We start from the raw sequence: 23,099 nt of genomic DNA, 5'->3' as shown, positions 1-23,099 counted from the left end.
CCAGATATAGCGGGAAATTGGCCTTATCTTGGGTTCCTTGGGTGCGGGGGCTTTTGGCGGGAGTTTTACCAGCAGATCGTCCCCGCAGGGCGGAGACTTTGTCCGGGCTTAGCTGGACCAAAAGTCAAAGTCCCCGCTATTCCCCGGACCTGGGGGCCGTGGTTACAAATGACTGGTGCATTATTCAAGCTGCAACATGTACATAAACAATGAACACTTCTAGAGATACAAATTTATTTACATAAAAGCACAGCATACAATTTGTTCAAAATGCCATATAACAGTCAAATTCTAGGATAATATGATATATAGTCAGTGTTACGCATATAATCTGAATACATGAATTATGTCTATGTACATTTTCGGAACTTTGATTTATATAACGATAATCATAACGTGTTTGCTTTTTGCACAAAAATGAAAACAAAACGTCTTCTTCCGAGTCTTATTTAAGTAATGGTTAAAGATTGTTTGTATGTACTTAAAGTAAATGGTTTGATGCTTAAAGTCGCATAAGCGTTTATTCTGAGTAAGTATACACTGACAATCTTTAAGTGGTCTACATTATAGTGTGTAAACTGCCCACTAACTGAGAAAGACGCTGTTTACATTTACCGCTACAACTGATTAACATCAATAACAGCGGCCTGATGATTTGAATAACTGCCTTATTATTGGACAAAATATAATGTTGACCAGTAAGTATTTGTTTGAATAACACATTTTACTAAACAGAAGCAAATTAACTTAACTTGTCGTAGAACACACAACTTAATTTACGAGCAGGCATCGTGAAGTTGATGAAAGCTGGTGTTTTCGAATCATTTCATCGTTTAATATGTATGTACTTGGACACTGCGATGATTACGACCTACTGAATGGTTACATCCTTAGTCACTTTTTGTCTGTCATGATTACAATGAAATACATCCACATACATGTATTCCCCTCCACACTTATTTGATGCGATGCATTGGGCAATATCCATTTAAGTCATTCAACAGTAAATAGTACGCTCCGACCAAAGCATATTGTTAGCATTTAAAACACTCGGAAAGTAGTTCAGCCGACCAATAGTGGTCATCACGTGGCTAACGATATTCCACTCGATAGTTAAATTGGCAAAGTTTACGCGGGTCAGCCCACCACAGGATGAGGGTTAACGTAGCCACTGAAGAGGGAGAGTTTGTTTATTGTGCATTCACAGGCAACCCGGATCTTGGTCGGTGTGAGCTGCCAGTCGTCGAAGATGAATACCTCACCATTATGCAAAATCATCTGACACGTCTCCTTCTGTCGCCTCATCATGTTCAACGAGAACATGGTTTGTTGACATTGACCGTGAGCTGAATTAAAATAGAATGATTGATGAAATATGTAAATATTTGTCCATTTGGTCCTGCTTTGGGTGTAAGTACCTTTGGTACGCAACTAGCATCTAAGCATTCAGTTAGAATTGTGGACAAACTTTAAGTCCCAACATTACTTGTCAATGTTGTTTTACAACGTGTGTTGTCAACGGTTATACGGTTAAGTAGTTGAAAATGTAACTGTTAATTAAAGATCCTACGTATTTAAGAAAATGGCAATGTTTAAAGTTACTAAGTAACAATCTCCTACAAAGAGATCTGATAAGCAGAATATACATATGCACAGCAGGATTTCAGTTTTAAACGCTTTTTTGTTTTTAAAGTTTTTTTCTTCTCTGTTTTTTTTTTTCATAACATTTCAACTATTCAAGGTGACAGAAGTTTGAAATATAAAAAACACTTAAAAATCAAAGGTATTTTACAACATGAATTAATGTATCACGTGATATCTATCCATGGTCATGTGATTTTTGTGATGGCTGTGATTACTGTAAGGGAAGTAACACTGCTTACCTGTTGCTCCAACCTCGAAGCAACTGCTCTCGCCATTCTTGCACACCGCCTCATTTATGTATCTGGGGAAGAAGTCTTCGCCCAGATATGTGGTAGCGGAACAAAGTGAACACAGACGCATGTATTTTCCGTCCTCCATTGTGCCCCGCGACTCACATTGCCCTTCCGTCGTGGATGAGCCTATCGATAGACAAAAAGATTCTATTCGAGTTGGCAAAACAATTTTTCGCTGAAAGAGTGTTTCCTCGCACTCAGGAAAAAACTGAAGACAAATAAAATGTATGCTTTATTCGGCAAACGTCCGAACCAAATGAAAAATAAAGAACAAGTGAGAAAGGAGCCAATTGAAGAAGAGTTATCTCCCTTAGTATTTAAATCAGATTTCCTCATTTGTGAAACGTATGCGGCGACGCGCGTCATTTACAAAATGCAGCTGGTAAGCACGTTTATCAGCTTACCGTCGGCGTTTCTCTTGACTCGTCCCCCCGCGGCGAGGGAGAGCAGTTCCCGTGGGTGGAGGGTGGTGTTTGCCGCCCGCCATGCCTCGTCCATGTCAATACTACGGTTGAACAGATTGCCCTAAAGTTAGGATATAAGTTGTTAATATGATTGGTGGCTATTTATGTATGACAAACAGGATAATTTTCTTCGGATACACATATTAATCATGATGAATCCAAAATAGCATACTGCATCATATCAAAATACACGAAACTAGTGTTTAAAGCAACAAAACCATTGTGAACTATGAGAGTGACTTTAGCGACATGTTTTAACAACCCCCTTCAATACGAAGCAGTACATACCATTACATATTGACTTAGTTCGTTAAGTCCCTGCGCAACAGCAGGATCAAGAGTTGTAGCGGACATCGACGTCACTATTGGTTTTGCGGTAGTACTTGCAGGTTTGCTATCACTGCTAGCCACAGGGGGTATACTCGAGGTAGTTTTTCCTGTGTTACCTCTGGTGTATGAAGGCGTTGTTGTAAGCTTACGTTTAGAGTCCGTCGGATACGTTCCGTGCGTTACCGTATGACTGTTAGACGTTGTTATTGGCCTAGCTGTGGATGGTGCGTTGGCGTCACTGGTCAACGGATGATCTGCAGTGGACGCGGAATCCACGTTGTTGTCATGCGAGTTATGTCCGTCTGTATGAGCAGCGGTGGAAGATGTGTTAATCGGAGACGCGTTCGACGTCAAATTCTTCAGGTATTCCGTCAACTTCCGGATATCGTCCATTATCGTCTGTGTGGCCTCAATGTTTTCAGAGATGTCAAATGTGTCGTGTGCGCCGGGTACCTAAAATCAGCATTAAAAAATCGATAAAATGCCGGACATGGTTTATATTTTGTTAAGAGTATCATCCTCATCATTCTTTAACTTATCATCATACACCTTTTATATCAACAGCGGCAGTACCAACATACTCACCAGGCAACGATATTTAAGTTTGCATAATAACTGAAAAAGTAATAAATAAGATTGAAGTTACTTGGTACAACATTGTATTGTAGTTGTGTCTGCTTAAAAATTGTTTTGCACACAAACTCTAACTGACTACTACTATAAAGTGTTATATTCGTCATCTTGCACGTCATACTAGTTGTAAAATGTTAGTGTTTTATAATAGTGATAAACGTTTCCAAATATGTACAATAAAAAAATTCTCATGCAGGTTGCTCCGTTCCCAAGTAGTGTTTATATACAACCAGATAGGCGTTACACAGGGCAAGTTGGTGTATGTGAGCCGATCCTTCTAAAGAAAAAGGATTGGCTCTCACCATATGTGGTCATTACTACTTCAGTGGGATGGTCTTCAATCCCAAAGAATCAAAGACATATGTTTCAACGCACACGTGCGTCATTTGTAGAAAAAAAAATCACGACAGTTCGTTTAGAACGTCACATGGATAATAGGACAGAAGATTTACAAACATCGTCGAAAAGTCTAAGCGAATTAAAGCTGCCAATTGAACCTTTTGCAATATTTCATTTGCATAGTTCATTTGCCTGCTCGTCAAATTGATCCATCTTATAAAGTCAAGGACAACATGGTAGGCTGGAGTGTTGCAACATAAATTGCATAGTCTCTCTTTAAAGATGCACTCTTACTCCCAAATAAGATTTTACATATTTAATACAATTGTTTTAATATATATATCAAAAAGGATAAATAAATGTCGAAAACAATGGTTCTTATGAAGGATACCGAGAATTTGAAAGAAATGTGCAGGAATAACGGTATTGCTACCTCATAAGACGATAGTAGATCGCAGTTAATCTTTTAGCATTCACCAATCATTCAATATTTTTGCGTTTCAGCTATTAAATACACGGTTATAATATTGTTAATAGTAATTAGTATATTCCATAAAAGCATTATTTAGTAAATAGTTGAGGGTGTATCACTCAAAATGTATGTTTGTTATATACGTGTATGTATTGATTTTGAATAAGAGTGTCACTTTAAGCAACTGTTGAACAACATGCAGTGAAACGTACCGGTACTGGTGCTGTCATATTGATCATGTTAGGGAAGTTTTGGCGCGCCTCTGTCTCCGTGGCGGCCATGTACTCCTTCACGTAGCTACCTCCTTTACCCTCGAACACCGCCCGCAACTGGTGGTCCTCTAGTTCCACCTGCCTGCAAAATAAGGTGGAGAGGTGATAATTTCATAATAATGTGTTTTATTATATGCGTTCTGAAAATTAACAGAGATTTATCAGTGAAATAAAAATCATATTTCATTGTTGTTTTCAAACTGTAAAAAACATCAATTTGATATTTTTCACTGTTTTGAAAATTTAGTCCGTTCTGCTACGCCATTCTTGAAATATAGCTTTTGGTGCACGTAAGGTAAAGTATAATACGATCTTACACCGACGATAAGGAATTATCCTCTTGTATTTACTTTAGGATTTTTGTTCATGAGTTCATGCTATATTAACGCAGGAGCGCGAGCAGATGCCATGATAACTCCTAAAATGCGACCAATATATTTAATTTACTTTTTAATCAGTATTCATCACGATTTCTTTATTATTTAAGAAAGGTTATCGATTATAAATCGATATAAAGGATCGATATCTTTTTGTATAAAATGAATATATGAAACGTCGTATTCCAGAGGTTAATTGACTTTACGCTGATCAAACGAGAGCGCAATAACAATAAAATAATAACCCCTTGCTGGTTGAACAACATAAACGCCTAAGCCAGTCACGGCATATAACATATATTGAGCTATGAAGAATTTAGTATTTTATCAAATTACATGTAAATTATTTCCTTATTTTAGCGTTGTGTAGTTAAAACGAAAGCATTTTAATGATTATCAAGATAAACTTCATTTAATCGTGTTAAATCAAATTCAAGTAAGTAATTAGGCTCAAAGAAATATGATACTTAAGCTGGATATGCTTAAGAATTTTCGAGAAATTTGACCCAGAACTCACTTGGCCAATTGTATATTTAGGGCGTCTGTGCAGATCATGATGGAGGCGTTCTTCAGGGATTGCATTGAAACGGTTGATGGCAGGAATGATGCTGCCCGCGCTCGACGTCCGCTTCCACCCGTCGTGTCTGAAAATAATTTGTATACACATATTAATTAATGTATGATTGAGATGAATACATTGAAACGGTCGGAGATGGGAAGGATATATGATGGAGGTGTTCTTCAGTAATCGCATTTAAACGCTTTGAGAAGGACAAGTGGCTGCCCTTTCCTTCCGTCACAGCCAACCCCACCTGGATGTTCGCATTCTCGTGCAATGTAACGTTACTTATTGTGCGCATGCTCACTTTTGTACGTATTTCGTAAGTATATATGATCGAAGCATCATGAAACTTTGTGACAGTGGTAATGAGCTTAATGCGCTCGGTCGATCGTGTTGTAAATCGCCGAACTAATTCCAGGGATATTCCCCTCAGGATTAAACTAAGTGACAGTGTATGCAGGTATGATGTCTGAACCAACACATGGCATTTTGTTCCGAAGCATTTTTATGAAGGATCATCTTTGTTTCATTTTTTTACAAAATATAGCGTAAATAACAGTTAAACATTTAATTAGTAGTATAAATTCAGCCAAAATTCACCATCAATGCTTTGAGAAAAGTACACTGAAATGAAGATTGGTAATTTTGATAATTGAGTCTGAAATTAGACTTGAAACTGTTTGTAATCACGACCCAAGAACAATCGGTCCACTGTTGCCTAATCGTGTATGATATTGCGACACCGATCTGACACTGCAATATTTTAAAGATGCACTCTTACTCCTAATAAAGAGGTACCACAATTGAAACAAAATAATGTTTCAATTTACCGAAAATGATTAATAAATATCGAAAACAATGGTTCTTATGAAGGGTACTGTGTTTAATTTGAAAGAAACGTGCAAAAAAAACACGGTATTGCTATCTTATGTAATGATAGTTAATCACTTAAAGTATTTAGCACTCACCAATCATTTAATATTTGTGCTTTTTCAGCTGTTAAATACACGGTTACAATCTTGTTATCAGTTATTAATACTTTCCAGAAATGCATTATTTAGTAAGTAGTTAAAGGCCAATCACTCAACATTTATGTTTGTAATGCACGTGCTTGTATTGATTCTAAATACGAGGTTCACTTTAATGTGAACTTAATAATTGTCAACGGTATTGCTATCAGACCAATTGCCAACGAGCACTGTTGTTGTTTACGTAATAGTAGTACAAAATTTCGAAATTGTATAGTATAAAGTCATTACATTACCTTCCACTTGAGTCAGCATTATGACCGCAAAAACCGCAAATATCCTTGAACACATTTTCCTGACTATCAAATTGTGCTAAGTTGAGGTAAACTTAAGATTTGAACATCTAGCGATTCGAATGTCCTTTTAAACGAGAATCAAACTTCCTTAGTTCGTCCATGGGTGCGTGCGATTCCATATACATCGCGGACTTTACTGAGTTCGGGTTCACTAAGGGACAGTCAGTGCTGTCTTCTAACAGATTGCCGAGAGGAGTGACTTTAAAGGGACAGATAAGCACGTTTCAAGTCGTTTAGAAATGAATGAACGAGACGATGGTGAGAGATGTTAGAGGTAAATGGTGTAGAGAGGGAGTGGAGCGAGGTAGAATGGGTTAGACGTTGTAGGAGTATGATAAAGAGAGAGAGAAATGAAATAAAGAGGGGAGAGCGAAGAAGATGGTAGAAAGTTGAGGAGGTACGGTGAATAGAGAGAGAGAGAGATGGAGGAGCGAGGAAGATGGGGTGCAAACAGTAGGAAATGGATGGGTTATGTTTGTAGAGAGATGAGAGAGCGAAGTAGCTTTGGTCGAAGGGTAAAAATGGAGGGTGGTTATGGTGAAGGAGAGAGGACTAATGGTTAAACTAAGGGTCTAAGAAGCAGAAACGAAACAATGGGTGGTAAGAAAGTCGATAGGACAGATCTCAGGTCATTCGCGACCACATACGCCTGTTTGACTGTGGTTCTTCTTGCCACGACAGAGACAGGAAAGAATACAAATCTCGTCCCATGCGCGACCATACGTACAAACGGTAGCTCTGAGAGCCAGGCTCGAAATCCAGCACCGCCAGTTCCCGTACAAAGGTATTCAAGTTTTAAAACTCGGAGAGTTTGTTTGTGTTAATACACAATATGGAGTTAATATGAAATATATCACTTTCCGTGGAAATATATTTCATTTTAGTTTTCCCATGGTAATGTTTTGCTAATAACGTATTATTGCGACGCAAAGGCGGCAGTATCTGTCAGGTGTTGGAAAAATGATATTGTCATATACATAATACGAAAAGTCTTCAAACTCTTGACCCCATTGCCACTAAATCTAAGTTTTCAAGTTATAGAACAGAATGAATAAGCAAGCCTATAAGGGTCGTTAATATGATATAAACGGGTTTTGTGAAACTATTTAACATATTAAATAATCCAATAATTGTGTGTTCCCGCGAAAGTGCTTGGGAATCCAAGACCTTCAAGGTGCAAATACTACTGCCAAAATGTGGTTTTATCAGGCACACTCAGGCACAGTTAATTTTACAGTATTTTGATCCGTTCTGTTTTCAGCCAAAACCTTTTTTACAAAGTATGTTTAATGTGTAATATGCACATTTCTCAAGTTTTCTACAGTAAACATCAATCAATGAATTTATTTATTTGACAGGCATTTTAATGCTTTTTTAAATATTATGAAGATGAATTCTTATAATAAGTAGTTTATTTTACCGAAAAGGGTAAAGACAAAAAAATTAATGAGTTGGGGTCGGGGGGGGGGGGGTATTTTCAGAAATGTGCAAAACATTATAAAGATTTTCCTTAGAGCATTATATTCGATGCTACATTCAAAAGAAACACCTATATACCTATCAGTTATCTCGCCAAATGGTTATAATTTAGTAAATGTAACCGATCATTAATTGAGCGATCATGGATAACGTCTTCTTACTTACAAGTACCTTTGAACGAGAGAAATAAGCAACAACGAAACATTCTAAAGTAACAAAAAATATCAGTTTCTGACATAACATCAACATTATGAACCAGATTTTATCTCCAGCAGAATGCACCCCCGGCAAACTAGATAACAACTATTAACAGGGGAGTCTGGAACCGCCTGAAATGTCTGCGCATACATACAAATACATCTAGCTACGTCTCTGGACGGTATGAATATTCTCTTTAATGTTATACCTTTATACAATACCTTTAAAGCTCCATGGCTTTTATGAGCCATCCTGGATTGTGTAGCTTATAACACAACTATACTTTCTTAGCTCTTAGTCCAATTTTATTAAGTGCACATTACTTTTGTTTTAATTTGAACATCAATCAATTAATCAATCCATCAATCAGTCAATCATTGACATATACCGCATATATATATTACATGTAAAAGACCTTTCTAATTTTTTTCTCAGATACCCAAAGAAAAAAAAAATATCCTACACATTAGTGTGTTTGCTCATGAGTCTATGGTGTTTACTAAAATAGCCGATAAGCACAGCCTAAGTTCGCAAACTTGATGGGTCGCAATCATGATCAGATTAGATATGGACGGAAATTAATAAATCTTCGAGAGAAATGTCATTCGTTGTCGTTCAATCAACATGTTCACATTGTTGTCAAATTAGACAACAATATTTATTTTCATTTCAATTGTAAAAATATGAAGCTGTCCCTTTAATACTTGTCACAATTTTCAAAATATTTGAGAGTAGAATAAGTCGGGCATCTAGGTCAGGGGGAAAGCGATAGGATTGTGCAGACATTGTAAATAAACATATCTTAAAGATAACACGGCCCTATACGGTCAGCGGTCCGAGTCAACAAGTCGACCATCATTTCCGTATTTGTCTTTCTCCTTCGATGTTTAATGAAATATACAAACATGTTTCGCTTGATAAATGTGTCTACTGTATGTTATTATTTCACCATCGGTTCTTTTAAGATACAATTTATTGAGATTAATTGTCAGACTAAGAACTTTAATTCCATCATCACGATCTAAGAGTTGTACAGGAAAGTATTTTGTCGACCAACCGGAATCGTTGGTAAAAAAATGAGACTGTTAAGTTTTCAATTAAGCTGTGAGGTTTTTGTCAGGTTAGTACTTAATATCAGAGAGTGAATAATTTATCCCCGATGCTGCAATAATAATCTGATTTATTTTCTTTTTTTTCTACTACGCAACTTAAAATTTGCGGTATGACAAAAAAGCGAAAAACCCCGGGTTTTAGAGAAACCCCACGAAAACCCGGGTTTTCAAATATGATACGTAGTTTGGATTTTTTCAAGATTTTCGAGGAAACGAAAATATATTAGTACGAAAACCTCTTATGTGTTTTAGAAATGATGACAATGTTGGTATAGATTTTTTTTTAAATATTTACATTTTTATTATTTTTTTATCAATATTATTTTATTTTTATTTTTTTTCCGGGGGGGGGGGGTACCCCAAAAGAACACTCACGAAAATGCATCCGATTTGTATTGGGCACTTACATGGTTATAAGATAACAAATACAGTAGAACATGTTTTTAGAAATATCATAATAGTTCACATACATTATACATGTAATTTATATTACGTTCTGGTTTTCGCGAAATCGAAAGCATATTTTATTGTTCATTTTGTCACGAATAGGTATATGAAATATCAAATTCATTAACTAATTATCATATATTTATAAATAAATAAGAAGAGAATCGGCTGTGGTGCAAAATCTTGAGTGCACACTGCGCAGTGAATTTTGTGAGCGCCTTTGATTAGAATCATTTAACTGCTCAAAACGTATTTATTTATTCAATGTACTGATTACAAACAAAATGTGACATGCAAAGAGTATATCTAAAAGTAGTGTATTCATTGATATACAATTTGATACAGAATATCAATTAATGTGTTGTTAATTTATGCTATTTTACGGCAATGTTTAAATCAAGCATGTATATACGTGACGATTTTGTTTATTAGCACCACGTGGGACCAATAATAACTCCTAATTCCAGGCACCGCACGTGCAAAAGGGCACTGATGAAACATTGTTTACAATTGTTCGTTTTCACTCTCACAATTTCTAAATTCAAACATCTAATATTTTAGTGCAATTCCTTTATTAAAGCTGCGCTCTCACAGATATACCATTTTTACAACTTTTTTAATTTATTTTGTCTTGGAAAGAGCAAACTTTTGCGTTTATATCTTCAAACAAATAATATAAGATTGCTGACAAAAAATCAGATCGTGGTTTTTCATATTTCCGTTCGAAAATTAATGTTCTATGGCTAAAACCTTTACTAACGGTTTAAAAAAATGAATAAAACATTTTTTTTACTTAAATATAAAAATTTGCGATCTTATTTTTTGTCAGCAGTCTTATTTAACTGGTTTCCATGGATTTTCGCAAAAGTTGGCTCGTTCCAAGACAAACTTTATTTTTTTTAAAGTTGTAAAAATTGCATATCTGTGAGAGTGCAGCTTTAATCAAAGTGAAAGGGAAACGGTGAATGATACTGAACCACCCATCAAAACGTTAAAAAATGCTACAGTTGACAGAGATCATGGATGCATATAAGGGGAGATCAATGCGTTAAGATTAGAAACTCTCCTCTATCTAAAACTGTTGTCTGCTGCCTATTTTTGGTTTTGTACTGTTTCGTTGGGTTGATGTTAATATCGTCATATTTCGTGTTTATATTTTATTTATTTTTGTTCTTTAAAGAATTACATCTGTTAGTTAAGAATTAGGAATTGTATTTAGCAGGAACATAATAATGGCTTTGCCGGGGGGCGTTGAAGCCGTATTCAATGTGGCTTTGAGGGTCCCTCCCCTTTTTCTGCTCGACAGTGTGTTGAACAAATCCTTCCTCGCCTTCCTGTTTCCTTTTGATCCAAATGACCCGCAGATGACATGGGCAGAGTATATAATATGGCTCTTCATTATGATTTTTGGTAAGAAATGGTAGAATTTAATCTTCAGTGACAATACACACATTAAAGTAAACTTTTGAGGGTTTGTGCCCAGCATCCACAACGGCCGAAACACTTGCATGTTGCTCTAGCTGGCTGAGATAACTGGGCCTCTGGTTCTTACCTACTCGCTCTACCTATTAATCCTTTTAACCGGAATGTTTTTTTTCTGTTCATATGACAACAGTCCCAGAAATGAAGGGTAGGGTAGGGACAATTTTAAGTGTTCCTGTTTGGGGTTTTTAAATTTCATTAAAGACCACAGAGATCATTGGAGAAAAGTTAAAATGTTTTTGAACAGATAAAAATTATTCCAATTCCAATTAATACAATGTTGATTCCACAGATTACTCCCCTTCTGAGGCTTACCGGCTCAGACTTGTGTTGGGAATCGGTTCCAAGTAGACTATCAATAATCAGTTCCCTACAAACAACCAATCATTGATATTATGGTTTTTGCCAAAACCTTAATTGTAGTATAATTCTTGTTCAATAACTTGTTATTTTTAACTATGCTTAATGCTATGTGATGTTTGAAGTTATTTAGTGTTGTTGTTGCTTTTGGCCATATTGTCAATGATAACAATTGAACACTTTCTGATGAATAAATGAACTCAAAGAAGAAAATTGGCAGAAATTAACCAAACAACGAAAGAAAAGAAGAAGAAAAATTGCCAGTTGAATTGTTGATTGATTATGCCAAAATTCAATTGACTGTCATCGTGCCAGGTCCAACCAATCATTTTTTTTTATTATAATCCATCATCAGAACATCACTAGCTCAGAGATTCATTTAATTTCAATAATCTTGTTGGCTTAAAACTTACTAAGTTATTAATATTCATTGTTCGAAATTCGCGGTAGTTCGATAGCCCGAGGCTACCGAATTTCAGCTCAGGCTACCGAATTTATATAAAAACTAGCCAGATCTGGCAACTGTTTTTCCCAAATGTAATTTAATAAAAAAAACATGCCAATTAAACGCGTAAAGCATCGTGTTTTTATACGCTTATTATTTAAGAATGCATCCTACCAGGCAACTCAAGCGACTAAGTAGCCTTGACAACGGCGAAAGATCAAAGCAAAGTCAGAATCGCCGAATTTTACGATGATAAAAAGACGAATTGCTCTGCGATTCAGTGCTGCAAGCATGAGCAGAATGTTTGTTTATTAAATTAATATATATAAACACATGTCTAGAGTAATTATAGCCTGAAGTGACAAGTGATTATCGATCTGTTTGTAACCAGTAACTATGTCTATTAGCAGCAGTCAAACTCAATGACGTCAATAACTCAGCCCATTATGTAAATTAACAATAACTATGGCAGTTTTCGCTAAATTCGATGGCAGTGAAAAAAAGCTATGCTAAATATCAATACCAAAATTGATACTTTATTTATTTCGCTTAAATATAATTTATTATTGTCGAAAATTAAATGATAGATTTTAAGTCTTTAATGCGTAAAAGAAAATAAACATTTAACAAATATCGTCTTAACTGCGCGGGAAACAGGAGCCCATTTACTTCCTGACAAATTTAATCAAAAGTAAGGAGAACTATTGGCCATAGTTAAATCGTTGAATCGTTGTCAATTTACAGTACAGTAAGGTTCTTTTATATACCGTTAAATTGCTTTGCCATTAACATTTATAGGAATATTGGCAATAGAAACATCGAGTTTTTTTGTTTTGTTTTCTTACTTCCAGAACTTGAAAGTGAAACTGAAAGTAGAAATAAATGGTCATTGCACAATAGCTGGTGCATATCGGATTTGACAAGGATGCATTGGATAAGAGAACTAATTGTACAAGCATAATTCTTATCATCTTAAATGATATGTTCAACAAAGTCAGATTATATGTTTTACCTTTTTTTTACCTTTTTGAAAGCTTTATTATTTATATTTATATCGCTATAACTTTTCTACCTATTTTTTTCTGTGGGACGCGATTTTTTTTAGTCTGTGAGAAGTTCACTTCGCTTAATAGATTATTGACGCATTGACTTGTCCAGATTAAGGAACATTTATTGAATTATTGAAACTGAATGAGCATGGTCGATTAGTAGTCAGAATCGTATTCAAACTTTCATAAATTCTTTCAAACCAGTTACACTTTATGGTGTTTATGTTTGGGCTAGTGAAATTGGTTTCGGGCTAGCAAAATTTCCCATCTGGTAGCCTGAATGGGCTAGTGGATTCAAATCTTAATTTCGTACACTGAATATTACTATCTCTTCTTTCAGTGTTCCTTCTTGGGCTACTGATGTTTGTGATGTCTGTCAAACAACTCCTGAGAATTTACAGCTACGTCGTCAACATCTGGGTTCTCGGCATGTCCTTCTACTGGAATCAGAGCTTTGTCATAGAGGTATGAAAAATCATAGTAGTTTGTTTTGCATGGGCTTTTAGTTTGCCTGATTAGGCAACTTATATGTTATATTTTTTGTCATGATTGTGAGGATTTTAAACCAGACTGATTTGGTCATTGTGCTGTAATGGTGTGATGACATGATATGAATGGTAACCAGATCAAAGAACTTTGTTTTGCGTGGCTTCTACGTCTTCAAGCTTCAATTACCTGTCATTTTTTTATTTTGTATCAGTATACACATATATAGTGTGTTAAGAGCTACCTGTATATTGAGTTATTGCAATTTATACTTATGATTCATTATGAATGAATAACATATTAAGAATTATCTGGAACAACCTTATTCCTTAAAGACATTTCCAATACTACAATAAAGTTAGACCTGAATGAGCTGCAATTTTCTATTAAGATGCACTATTACTCCCAAATAAGATTTACCTCAATTAATACAATTGTTTAAATATACCAGAAAGGATGAATAAATGTCGAGCACAATGGTTTGAATGATGGATTCCAAGTTTTATTTTAAAGAAATGTGCTGAATACACAGCATTTCTACCTTATGAGACTATAGTAGATCACTAAATCTTTTAGTATTCACCAATCATTTAATACTTTGGGTTTTTCATCTATTAAATACACTGTTACAATCTTGTTATCAGTAATAAATATTTTCCATAAATGCATTATTTAGTAAGTTGTTAAAGATTTATCACTCAAAATTTATGTTTGTTATACATGCGTACATGTATTGATTTTGAATAACTGTCACCTTTTTAGGCCCAAGAGGAAGAGGAGATTGCAGTTGAGGAGACTGTCACTTTCCGTCGACAGGTCTACAAGCATTTCTTCTCCCAGTTTCTCTTTGCCTGGTTCTTCTACATGGCCTGGGACGTGCGCCGTACTGGCGAAGTCTACAGCAACACTGTGAAGACCGTGGTGCAGTCAGCAGTCCACCTCTCATTCATATCTCCCATGCTGATACAAGCCTTGTTCCGAGACTGGCGTTACTTTGAAATCAGTCCATTTTTAGCAATAGTGTACCCAGTGATTCAAATTTCACAGGATCTTATTGACTCATTTTCAAACATTCTTTTTACTTTTAAAAGAATGTATAATATTATAAAGGTCACAGTAAGCGCAATTGGCCTACAGGCGTTTTTAGAAGATCAGTGGACACGACTGTTTGTGCCGACAGTGCTACGAGGATTCTGCATGTTAAGACTCTGCTATCAGATTTCATTATACCTGTATTCCATATACTACAACTTCCCGCCTCCAAGATTATTAAACTCAACTGTAGAATATGAAAATAGACATGAAAATTTAACTGTGATATTTCAAAACCTCCTGGTGCGTAGCTGTGAGACATCCATTGCGCTTCTGGGGACCACCAGTTGTATTTCATTTATTGCTCATTACATCGGACTGTTTATGGCTTTCATAGTTGGCTCAGATACGGAGGAAGATCGTAATATGGGCACAGTGTCTGCCATTCTGTTTTTCCTGCTCGCGTTACAGACAGGGCTCACCGGCCTTGAGCCAGAGAAAAGGCTGGTTCGCCTTTACAGAAATTTTGCACTGTTGTCTGCTGCCATTTTGCATTTTGTACACAGCATGTTAAATCCAATATTGTTAGCTCTCAGTGCCTCGAGAAGTACTGCAGTTAAGAAACATGCTCGCGCTCTAGGAATGTGCTTATTTCTCATTGTGTATCCGGTGTGTTTAGTGACCTATTTATGGCAGCGACACAGTGCTAGTCCTTGGCTTTTAGCTGTGACTGCCTTCAGCATTGAAGTTATCATAAAAGTGTTTGTATCCCTTACAGTTTATACTTTATTTATTATTGATGCTTATCGTGAAACTTTTTGGGAAAAGCTAGATGATTATGTGTATTACATAACCTCAGCTGGAAATACCATAGAGTTCTTATTTGGAATATTTATGTTTTGTAATGGTGGATGGATAATGGTTTTCGAATCAGGAGGGGCAATCCGTGCCATCATGATGTGTGTACATGCATATTTAAATATTTTTGTGCAGGCAAAAGAAGGCTGGAAGGTTTTTATGAAACGTCGAACAGCTGTGAATAAGATTAACTCACTGAGGGAGGCGACGGTAGAGGAATTGGAAAAATTTAACGACGTATGTGCAATTTGTTATCAGGAATTAAAAAGTGCGCGAGTGACGTGTTGTAATCACTTTTACCACAGCGTGTGTCTTCGAAAGTGGCTGTATGTGCAGGACAACTGCCCACTGTGTCATGAGATGCTGTATAAACCACCTGGTGAGGAGGATAGTGAAAAGCCTCGAGACACAGGCCCAAACATGGACGATGCCAACCAAAACAATGTTCCCAACGGCAGGCCCGTCCCCCGGCCTGCTCTCCTGCCTGTCCCGCAGCCTGATGTCCGGCCCCACATCCGCCCTGCTCTCCAGCGCAGAGTCAACGCACATAATAGAGAACAGTTGTAGTGTTGTTTGTAACACATTCAAAATGTTATTCTTTATCTTATTTAACTTTACCACAGTTCTTTTACTTTGTTACGTTTTTTTTGAAAAGAAAGGAAACAAAATATGTCAACAAGTATTAATCCTGGGGCGGTATTCATAAAACTTCTTTAGTCATTACTTAAGTCAATTTCTTCAAATGTTCATAGTCATGTTACAAAAAAGTATTGTAAGTGTTTTTAATATAAAAGTATGCATTTTTGATAAATCATTGAAGATGAAGTACTTCAGATGTTATAAAGTTACATGTATCGTACAGCATATGCTAAGAGAGATACTTAAGTTAGGAAAATTAATGAAGATGTTTTTTTAATACAGCCTCTGATCATTTGTTCGTTTCTGTTCATTTCTGTTCTAAAAAATATTTTTTGTCAGCTAAATCACTTCATTCCTGTTTCATGTAATCGTGTGAAGTCATATTTCATGAGATTACAACATGGAGCTGTATTTTGCCTATCGGACTATGAGTGTCACCAATAACTCAAAATTTAACAAATTTATTTCTTTCTTATAATAATGTCAACAAGTCCAGGTATACAAAACAACCAGCTTTCTTTTACCTCGACCACTGATGCACCATTTGATTTAAACATATTTTATTCAACATATACAAAGTACACAGAATATACACACACACAAGTTGTCTGTAATATTGAAGAGGATAGAAAGGAAAGCATAGCTTTTAGAGTTCCTCACAACTGTTAATGCACCATGTAAATGGTCTGGAATATGTTCAGCTGTCTCCTGAATACATAAACTCGGTTATTATGCCCCCACAAAGTGGCGGCATATAGGGTTGCCCTTGTCCGTACGTACATCTGTCTGTCTGTACGTACGTACGTCCCGAAGATTGTTTCCGATCTAATTCTTGAAAACCGTTTGTCCAATCCTCACCAAACTTTAAACACATGTTTGTGACCATAATATCTTGATCAAGTTCGATAGTCATGGAAATCGCTTTAGTCATTTAGGAGTTACGGCCCTTTTTTGCCAAAAATACTTCAAAAATATATGTTTCCAATCTAATTCTTGAAAACTGTTTGTCCAATCCTCACCAAACTTTAAACACATGTTTGTGACCATAATATCTTGATCAAGTTCGATAGTCATGGAAATCGCTTTAGTCATTTAGGAGTTACGGCCCTTTTTTGCCAAAAATACTTCAAAAATATATGTTTCCAATCTAATTCTTGAAAAGTATGTGTCCAATGTGGATCCAACAAGTTTTTTCCTGCCTGAATGGCGCCATATAACCTATACAGTCTTGCGATGCCGTAAAACCCAACTCAACTCAACTTATCCTATATGTGCAGATTATCCTGAATAATCATTATGGCTTATTTTCTGTGACAAAAAATCGAAGTGGGGGCATCCGTGTCCTATGGACACATTTCTAGTTTGAACTGTATCAAAAACCTTTCATATTCTTGTAAAACTGAAGTTACGGAGATCATGAACTAGGTTGACAAACTTTTTATCTTGGAACAAGCCAATTTTTGCAAAATTCCATTGTAGATTTTTATATTTAAGTTCAAAAATTGATGTTTTACGCATTTTTCTTAAACCGTTAGTAATGGTTTAGGCCATAAAACATTAATTTTTGTAAGGAAATATGAAAATCTACGATCTGATTTTTTGTCAGCAATCTTATATCATTGGTTTATAGATATTTGCGCAAAAAATTGCTGTTTCCAAGAAAAAAAAAGTTGTAAAAATGGTATATCTGTGAGAGTGCAGCTTTAAGATAAGAAATGACTCAAGATGTTTTATGAATACCAGCCAAGGACTAAATTCTGAATTATGTTAGGCCGTCTTGATTCTGTGTAAAAGTGGGAAAAGTTTGGACATTCTGATAGTTGATCATGAACTTTTTGCATAAATTATATAGGTTAGCTTACCTTAAATCAATACCAACATCTTCAAGTAATATGTATACCAGTATATGTTTGTTTAAATGTAAAATTATTCTATTAATGATATTGGATATCATAATTATACATGTACACAATTGTAAATCGTTATTTATTGACATATATCTGTAAGAGGATTGTTTTGTTTCAAAGAAAAAATCTTACAGTTACATATATCAACATTAGTTTGTGATATTCTTTATTTAGAAAAAAACAGGTAACAGGTTTTATTTATTTTTGTTTAAAAAAGGTACATGTATTCAATCATTGAAATTAGACTTTTAGATGAAAAAGCCCGAATTCCTATACTATTTCTTGGCATCAATTTTTTTAACAAGCCCTGCTCTATTAATTTCAGAAATTTGAGCAAGTGACCAGTGCAAGGCTTGTGAGCTTGTGTTAATTTCGATCATTGTGTATTAGTCAGTGTGAACCAAGCTGTGTAGATGCACATTACTGATTACATTTGAAAAAACACAATTGCACAGTTATTAATTTACTACAGATTACAATGTTAAAAAAAGAAGAAGTTTTTATGCTCAGTGGGATCTTCCTATCAAAGATTGCATCGCACGATCACATCTATGAATCAGTATCCCAAAGCAAAACTGTCTCCTTACCCCCTTAAAAGGGGAGAAATATTGTTTTTGCTCGAGTTGTCCGTCCTTCTGACCATCTAAATCATGTCCTTCATATCTCTTAAACTGCCTCCAGGATTAGGGAATTACTTGCCACAAATTTTCACTATACTGAGGTGATGGCAGAAGGCATGTTACTGCCAGCTCGGTTCAAGGTCAAAATTACACTTAAAGGACAAAGGTCATATGACTATATTTTTGTTTCTGTTCCTTGGCCCTTGACTAAATTGTAAATGAAAAATATATTGTATCACATGAAGAGCTATCCTAAGTTATGCACTTACATTCATGAAACTTTATGGGAATCTAGGTCAGCTAAGGCAGTTATGCAACTTGAATTTGTTTGAAGTTTCACTCTAACAAGAGTTATGGTCCTTAATTTATTTAAATTTGGATAGTTGTTGTCACATGTAGCTCCAAAGGTATTTCACCTACACTCATGAAACTTCATAGGAATGTTGGTCAGCATTGGCAGACCTGCCCCTGCAATTTGTTTGCCATTTCAATCGGCAGTTATCTCCCTTGACTAAGATTTGCCACAAGGGGTATTCATCACTTCTTTTTCAGCTCTAGTTTGATTTGTATGTTGAATTTTTCAATTATATCAGTGACAATAATATATATATCAAACCAAAATGATTGAATTTTTTTTCTATTTGGTTGTACCTTCGTTGATCAAATGGACCCTTATTATTATTATTATTATATCTTAATAAGTACTTATACTACTTATTTTTTTGTTACACTGATAAACAAAACCCAATATTTTCCAGTGTTAAAATTAAACCATTTATTTGCTCAATGTTGTAACTGAATATGAACCATATATAAGTTAGTTATCGCATAGGTCTGTTAAGCATGTAAGACTGTGTTGTCCAATTACCCCATGTTAGTTTGGTATAGTTGGAAAGGGTATTTTTGGCTGCTTACTTAAATGAAATATAAAAGACCAAAACTACACTATACATTAAGTTATTGTGTTTTTACACTTAATTTCAACTGAAATGACATTTTTTGCAATTTTTAAGGCAAAAAAATGGGAAATAGAAATTATTATTTTGTCTTGATTTCTTTTAAAATTCTTTTTTCTTTACCAAAATTCCTCAAATGTTAACCCAAATGATATTGAGGCAACAGGCACCCAAATTTTTATTCACATTATTGTCTAATGGATATCTTAAATTGTGTTTATGTGAACTAATTTGTATACATTGAGAACATTCTATAAAATTGATTGAAGGAATTTGCATGATGGTAAATCTAAGACCCTGTGATAAGTAGTGACTGTACCTAATATTGTTATTCCAGGTTTTAAGTTCATGATAATATTTGCTGTTTTATATTGTGTAATTGTTTTTAATGTTGATATGCTTTTTTATACGCCCATACATAGAAAGCATATTATAGTTTTACCTGCAGTGTAGGCAGGCAGCACCAGGAGATCCAGCTCTTTAATTATGGACATTACCTAGTACCTATCATGAGTATTGACTATTGTTTGATCAATGACTTTAGAAACCTATTCTAATTATCACCAAATGTGGTCAGAATTTGTTTTGGTAGAATATAACTGTCAGGTTCAATAACCTGCCATATCACCTCAGTTTCTTCACAGTTATGTCCCTTGAATTGGCAAAAACTAATAAATTTGGCAAACATACAACCAATTCTCACCAAACTTGGTGTCATCTTGTGTTTACTCACATATACATGTTAAGGGCTGTCTTTCGAATGTTTTTGGGTTCAAAATATGGACCCAGAGCTTTTACGGTAAATGATTTTGAGGGCTGAAATTTAGACCCGTTCTGATACTTTCTAATGATGTATAGGCCAAAATATTTACCAATACCTCTCTATGTAAATTATATTTATTTCCCCATTTTTTTGGTCAAAATTTTCCTTCTGGTTGTGCTTTTTTTTATTAAAATCACTAAAAATTGCGATGGTAACTGCATTTTTAGCCTCCACTATGCTGTCACTAGACTCTAGTTATTCTGTTGAAGTGATTGTATTTTTGACACAACAATTACTGGCACTTTTTATTTTATAATTAGAATTATTTCTGTTTATTCAAAGTCCACTTTTTCATGCAAAATTTTCGCCCTTTGAAGAGACCTGGTCCCAATTCCCTGGAGCTCAGAGGGGAGTTTTTTGCACTAACGATGACCAGATGTACATTAAATGCAACCTGTATCATTAAAAAATAGCTACCAACCAAGAAGTGTTACACCATTTGTTTATTGCTGTTGTTATTGATGTTGATTTCTTTCATAAATATGCCATTGAAATTGGCCACCGAGGTAAAGCGATCATGTATTGGGCCATAATAAGCCGCCATATTGACACTAACGTCTCGAGTCCGAGTGTTAGACCAAGGCTCAGAAAAGTGAATCCTTAAATGTTGCAAAATACCTTTAATATTTAACTACAGTGGAAACCCTTTTGCTCGATTTCGTCCTTTGATCTAACTTGATGTAAAGGACTGATTTTTGTTTTACTCTTTACTCCAATCATGAAAGCATTCCAGTTTGGCTGGATATTTGCGAGGCTCGGGAAGTATTTTGGCAAGTCCCTGGGATATCGAGCCAATGGGTTACAACTGTATTTCTAAAAAAAGAAATGTGGTCAATCACAGAACAGGTATTTGTAACAGAAACAGTCATTTTAGCATTGTGTTATGTGTAATTATTTGCTGGTGTAATGATAAATTTACAACAAAATTAAAATATGCAGTTTCAAGTCTTAAAGACTTAAAACATTGGAGAATATGGGCTCGTTTGGTTGTAAAATAAAAAGTGAAGGTATTACCTGTCTTTTTCATGTCAGATTGTGATGTGTGGACAATGTCCTGCAAATATCTAGACTAGAACTGAAAAAAGGTATTACAGATATTCTCATGAAACTTGGAAGAATTGTTCACTATGACCATACACTTATGTTCAGTGATATTCTCATGAAACTTGGAAGAATTGTTCACTATGACCATACACGCATGTTCAGTGATATTCTCATGAAACTTGGAAGAATTGTTCACTATGACCATAAACACATGTTCAGTGATATTCTCATAAAACTTGGAAGAATTGTTCACTATGACCATAAACACATGTATAGCAGGTGACTAAGATTATTATTGGGTAATACTTCTTACTTCACCTTAGAAAAAGAAGCGATGAGTGTTTATTTTACAGGGATATGAATTGAGAAATGTTAGAAGTTTTGGTGCATGAATATAATATGGCATTTCAGTCCATGTTTCATATACACATATATATATAATCTCTTAGTGGATTGGTGAATCCAAACAAACAATCAACATGTTGACTTTCAATGTTTTGACTGAATGGTTTTGTGATGAAAATGTTCAAATATTTTATTTCTTAATTGTTATATTTGTGAATGGTTATATTTGATGGCTTCGTTTTTAAAACATGATGAAATCAGAAGAATTATAAAGTCTTGAAAAGAGTGATGTCTTGTTATTTTATTATGCTTTTATGCTAAATGACCTAAGACTCCCCCTTAGAGGACTTCCATTTAAACATCTAGTCCGGAGAGTTAAAGTTTAAAACAAATTACAAAAATAAATAAAGGGGAATGTCAAATTAACAATTCAAAAGTGCTTTCCTTCGAGCGGGGGTTGTATAATTATTAAAATAAAAAAGTTGTATCGGGGCCTTTTTAATATTCCATGCCAAGGGCCCAGCCACTTCCCCTAAGGGCTTGACCTGTTGTTTTTTTTCTTGCGATAGCCTCTGAAATTTAATATATATTTATATGATATATAATCTGTATCTCACATTTCATTAAATGATTTTTCTGAGTGATAAATTCACTGCTTTATTGATTTTTATCTTCATTTGTTCCAAAAATGTTTAAAAAGGACTCGGATTTTGTTCTCAAAAAAATGAAAAACACACTTCCACTCCAAAATGGCTATCTTCCCCATAAGTGGTAAGAAGGCCCTGATTAAAAAAAATGGAGTTAAAATCTGTTGCCTCGATATCACTTGTCTCAATTTTCTTTTTGGCTTGAATTTCATGTCAAGGACCATTTTTTTGTTCTCGCATGGCTAGATAATTGCAAGATGGTCCATGTGATATCGAGCCAACAGGTTTGACTGTTTAAGGTCAAGTAGCCATTCTTTCTCGGTTTGGATCACGATATCTGATTGGGAAGTGTCATTGGCCAGTTACTTTATTATGCCCTCTTTAGCAAATGTCAATGGATGGTCAGTTCTTAGACATGTCTTATCCAAACAATAACTGGACCAGTATTACATGGGACCAT

At 35.2% G+C, this 23,099-nt stretch overlaps 2 protein-coding genes across 2 annotated transcripts; one reads left to right on the top strand and one right to left on the bottom strand.

Moving 5' to 3' along the window:
* Positions 1-255: 255 nt before the first annotated feature.
* On the bottom strand, positions 256-6,669 carry LOC128210572 (uncharacterized). The gene is made up of 7 exons (XM_052914924.1): positions 6,651-6,669; positions 5,342-5,468; positions 4,388-4,529; positions 2,690-3,184; positions 2,342-2,462; positions 1,884-2,063; positions 256-1,346 (listed from the first exon to the last, which is right to left on the bottom strand). Exons 1-7 carry the CDS (start codon positions 6,667-6,669, stop codon positions 1,138-1,140), a joined length of 1,293 nt encoding a protein of 430 aa, XP_052770884.1. The 3' UTR covers positions 256-1,137.
* A 4,399-nt stretch (positions 6,670-11,068) lies between these two features.
* Positions 11,069-22,250, top strand: LOC128212253 (protein TRC8 homolog). The gene is made up of 3 exons (XM_052917613.1): positions 11,069-11,356; positions 13,623-13,747; positions 14,531-22,250. The coding sequence occupies exons 1-3, from the start codon at positions 11,179-11,181 to the stop codon at positions 16,223-16,225; spliced, it is 1,998 nt and encodes a 665-aa protein (XP_052773573.1). The 5' UTR covers positions 11,069-11,178; the 3' UTR covers positions 16,226-22,250.
* Positions 22,251-23,099: the final 849 nt, after the last annotated feature.

The sequence above is a fragment of the Mya arenaria genome, chromosome 12, assembly GCF_026914265.1.
Source record: "Mya arenaria isolate MELC-2E11 chromosome 12, ASM2691426v1".
Taxonomy (NCBI): domain Eukaryota; kingdom Metazoa; phylum Mollusca; class Bivalvia; order Myida; family Myidae; genus Mya; species Mya arenaria.
The sequence above is the reverse complement of the archived record's forward strand: the minus strand, read 5'-3'. Positions and strand labels throughout refer to the sequence as shown.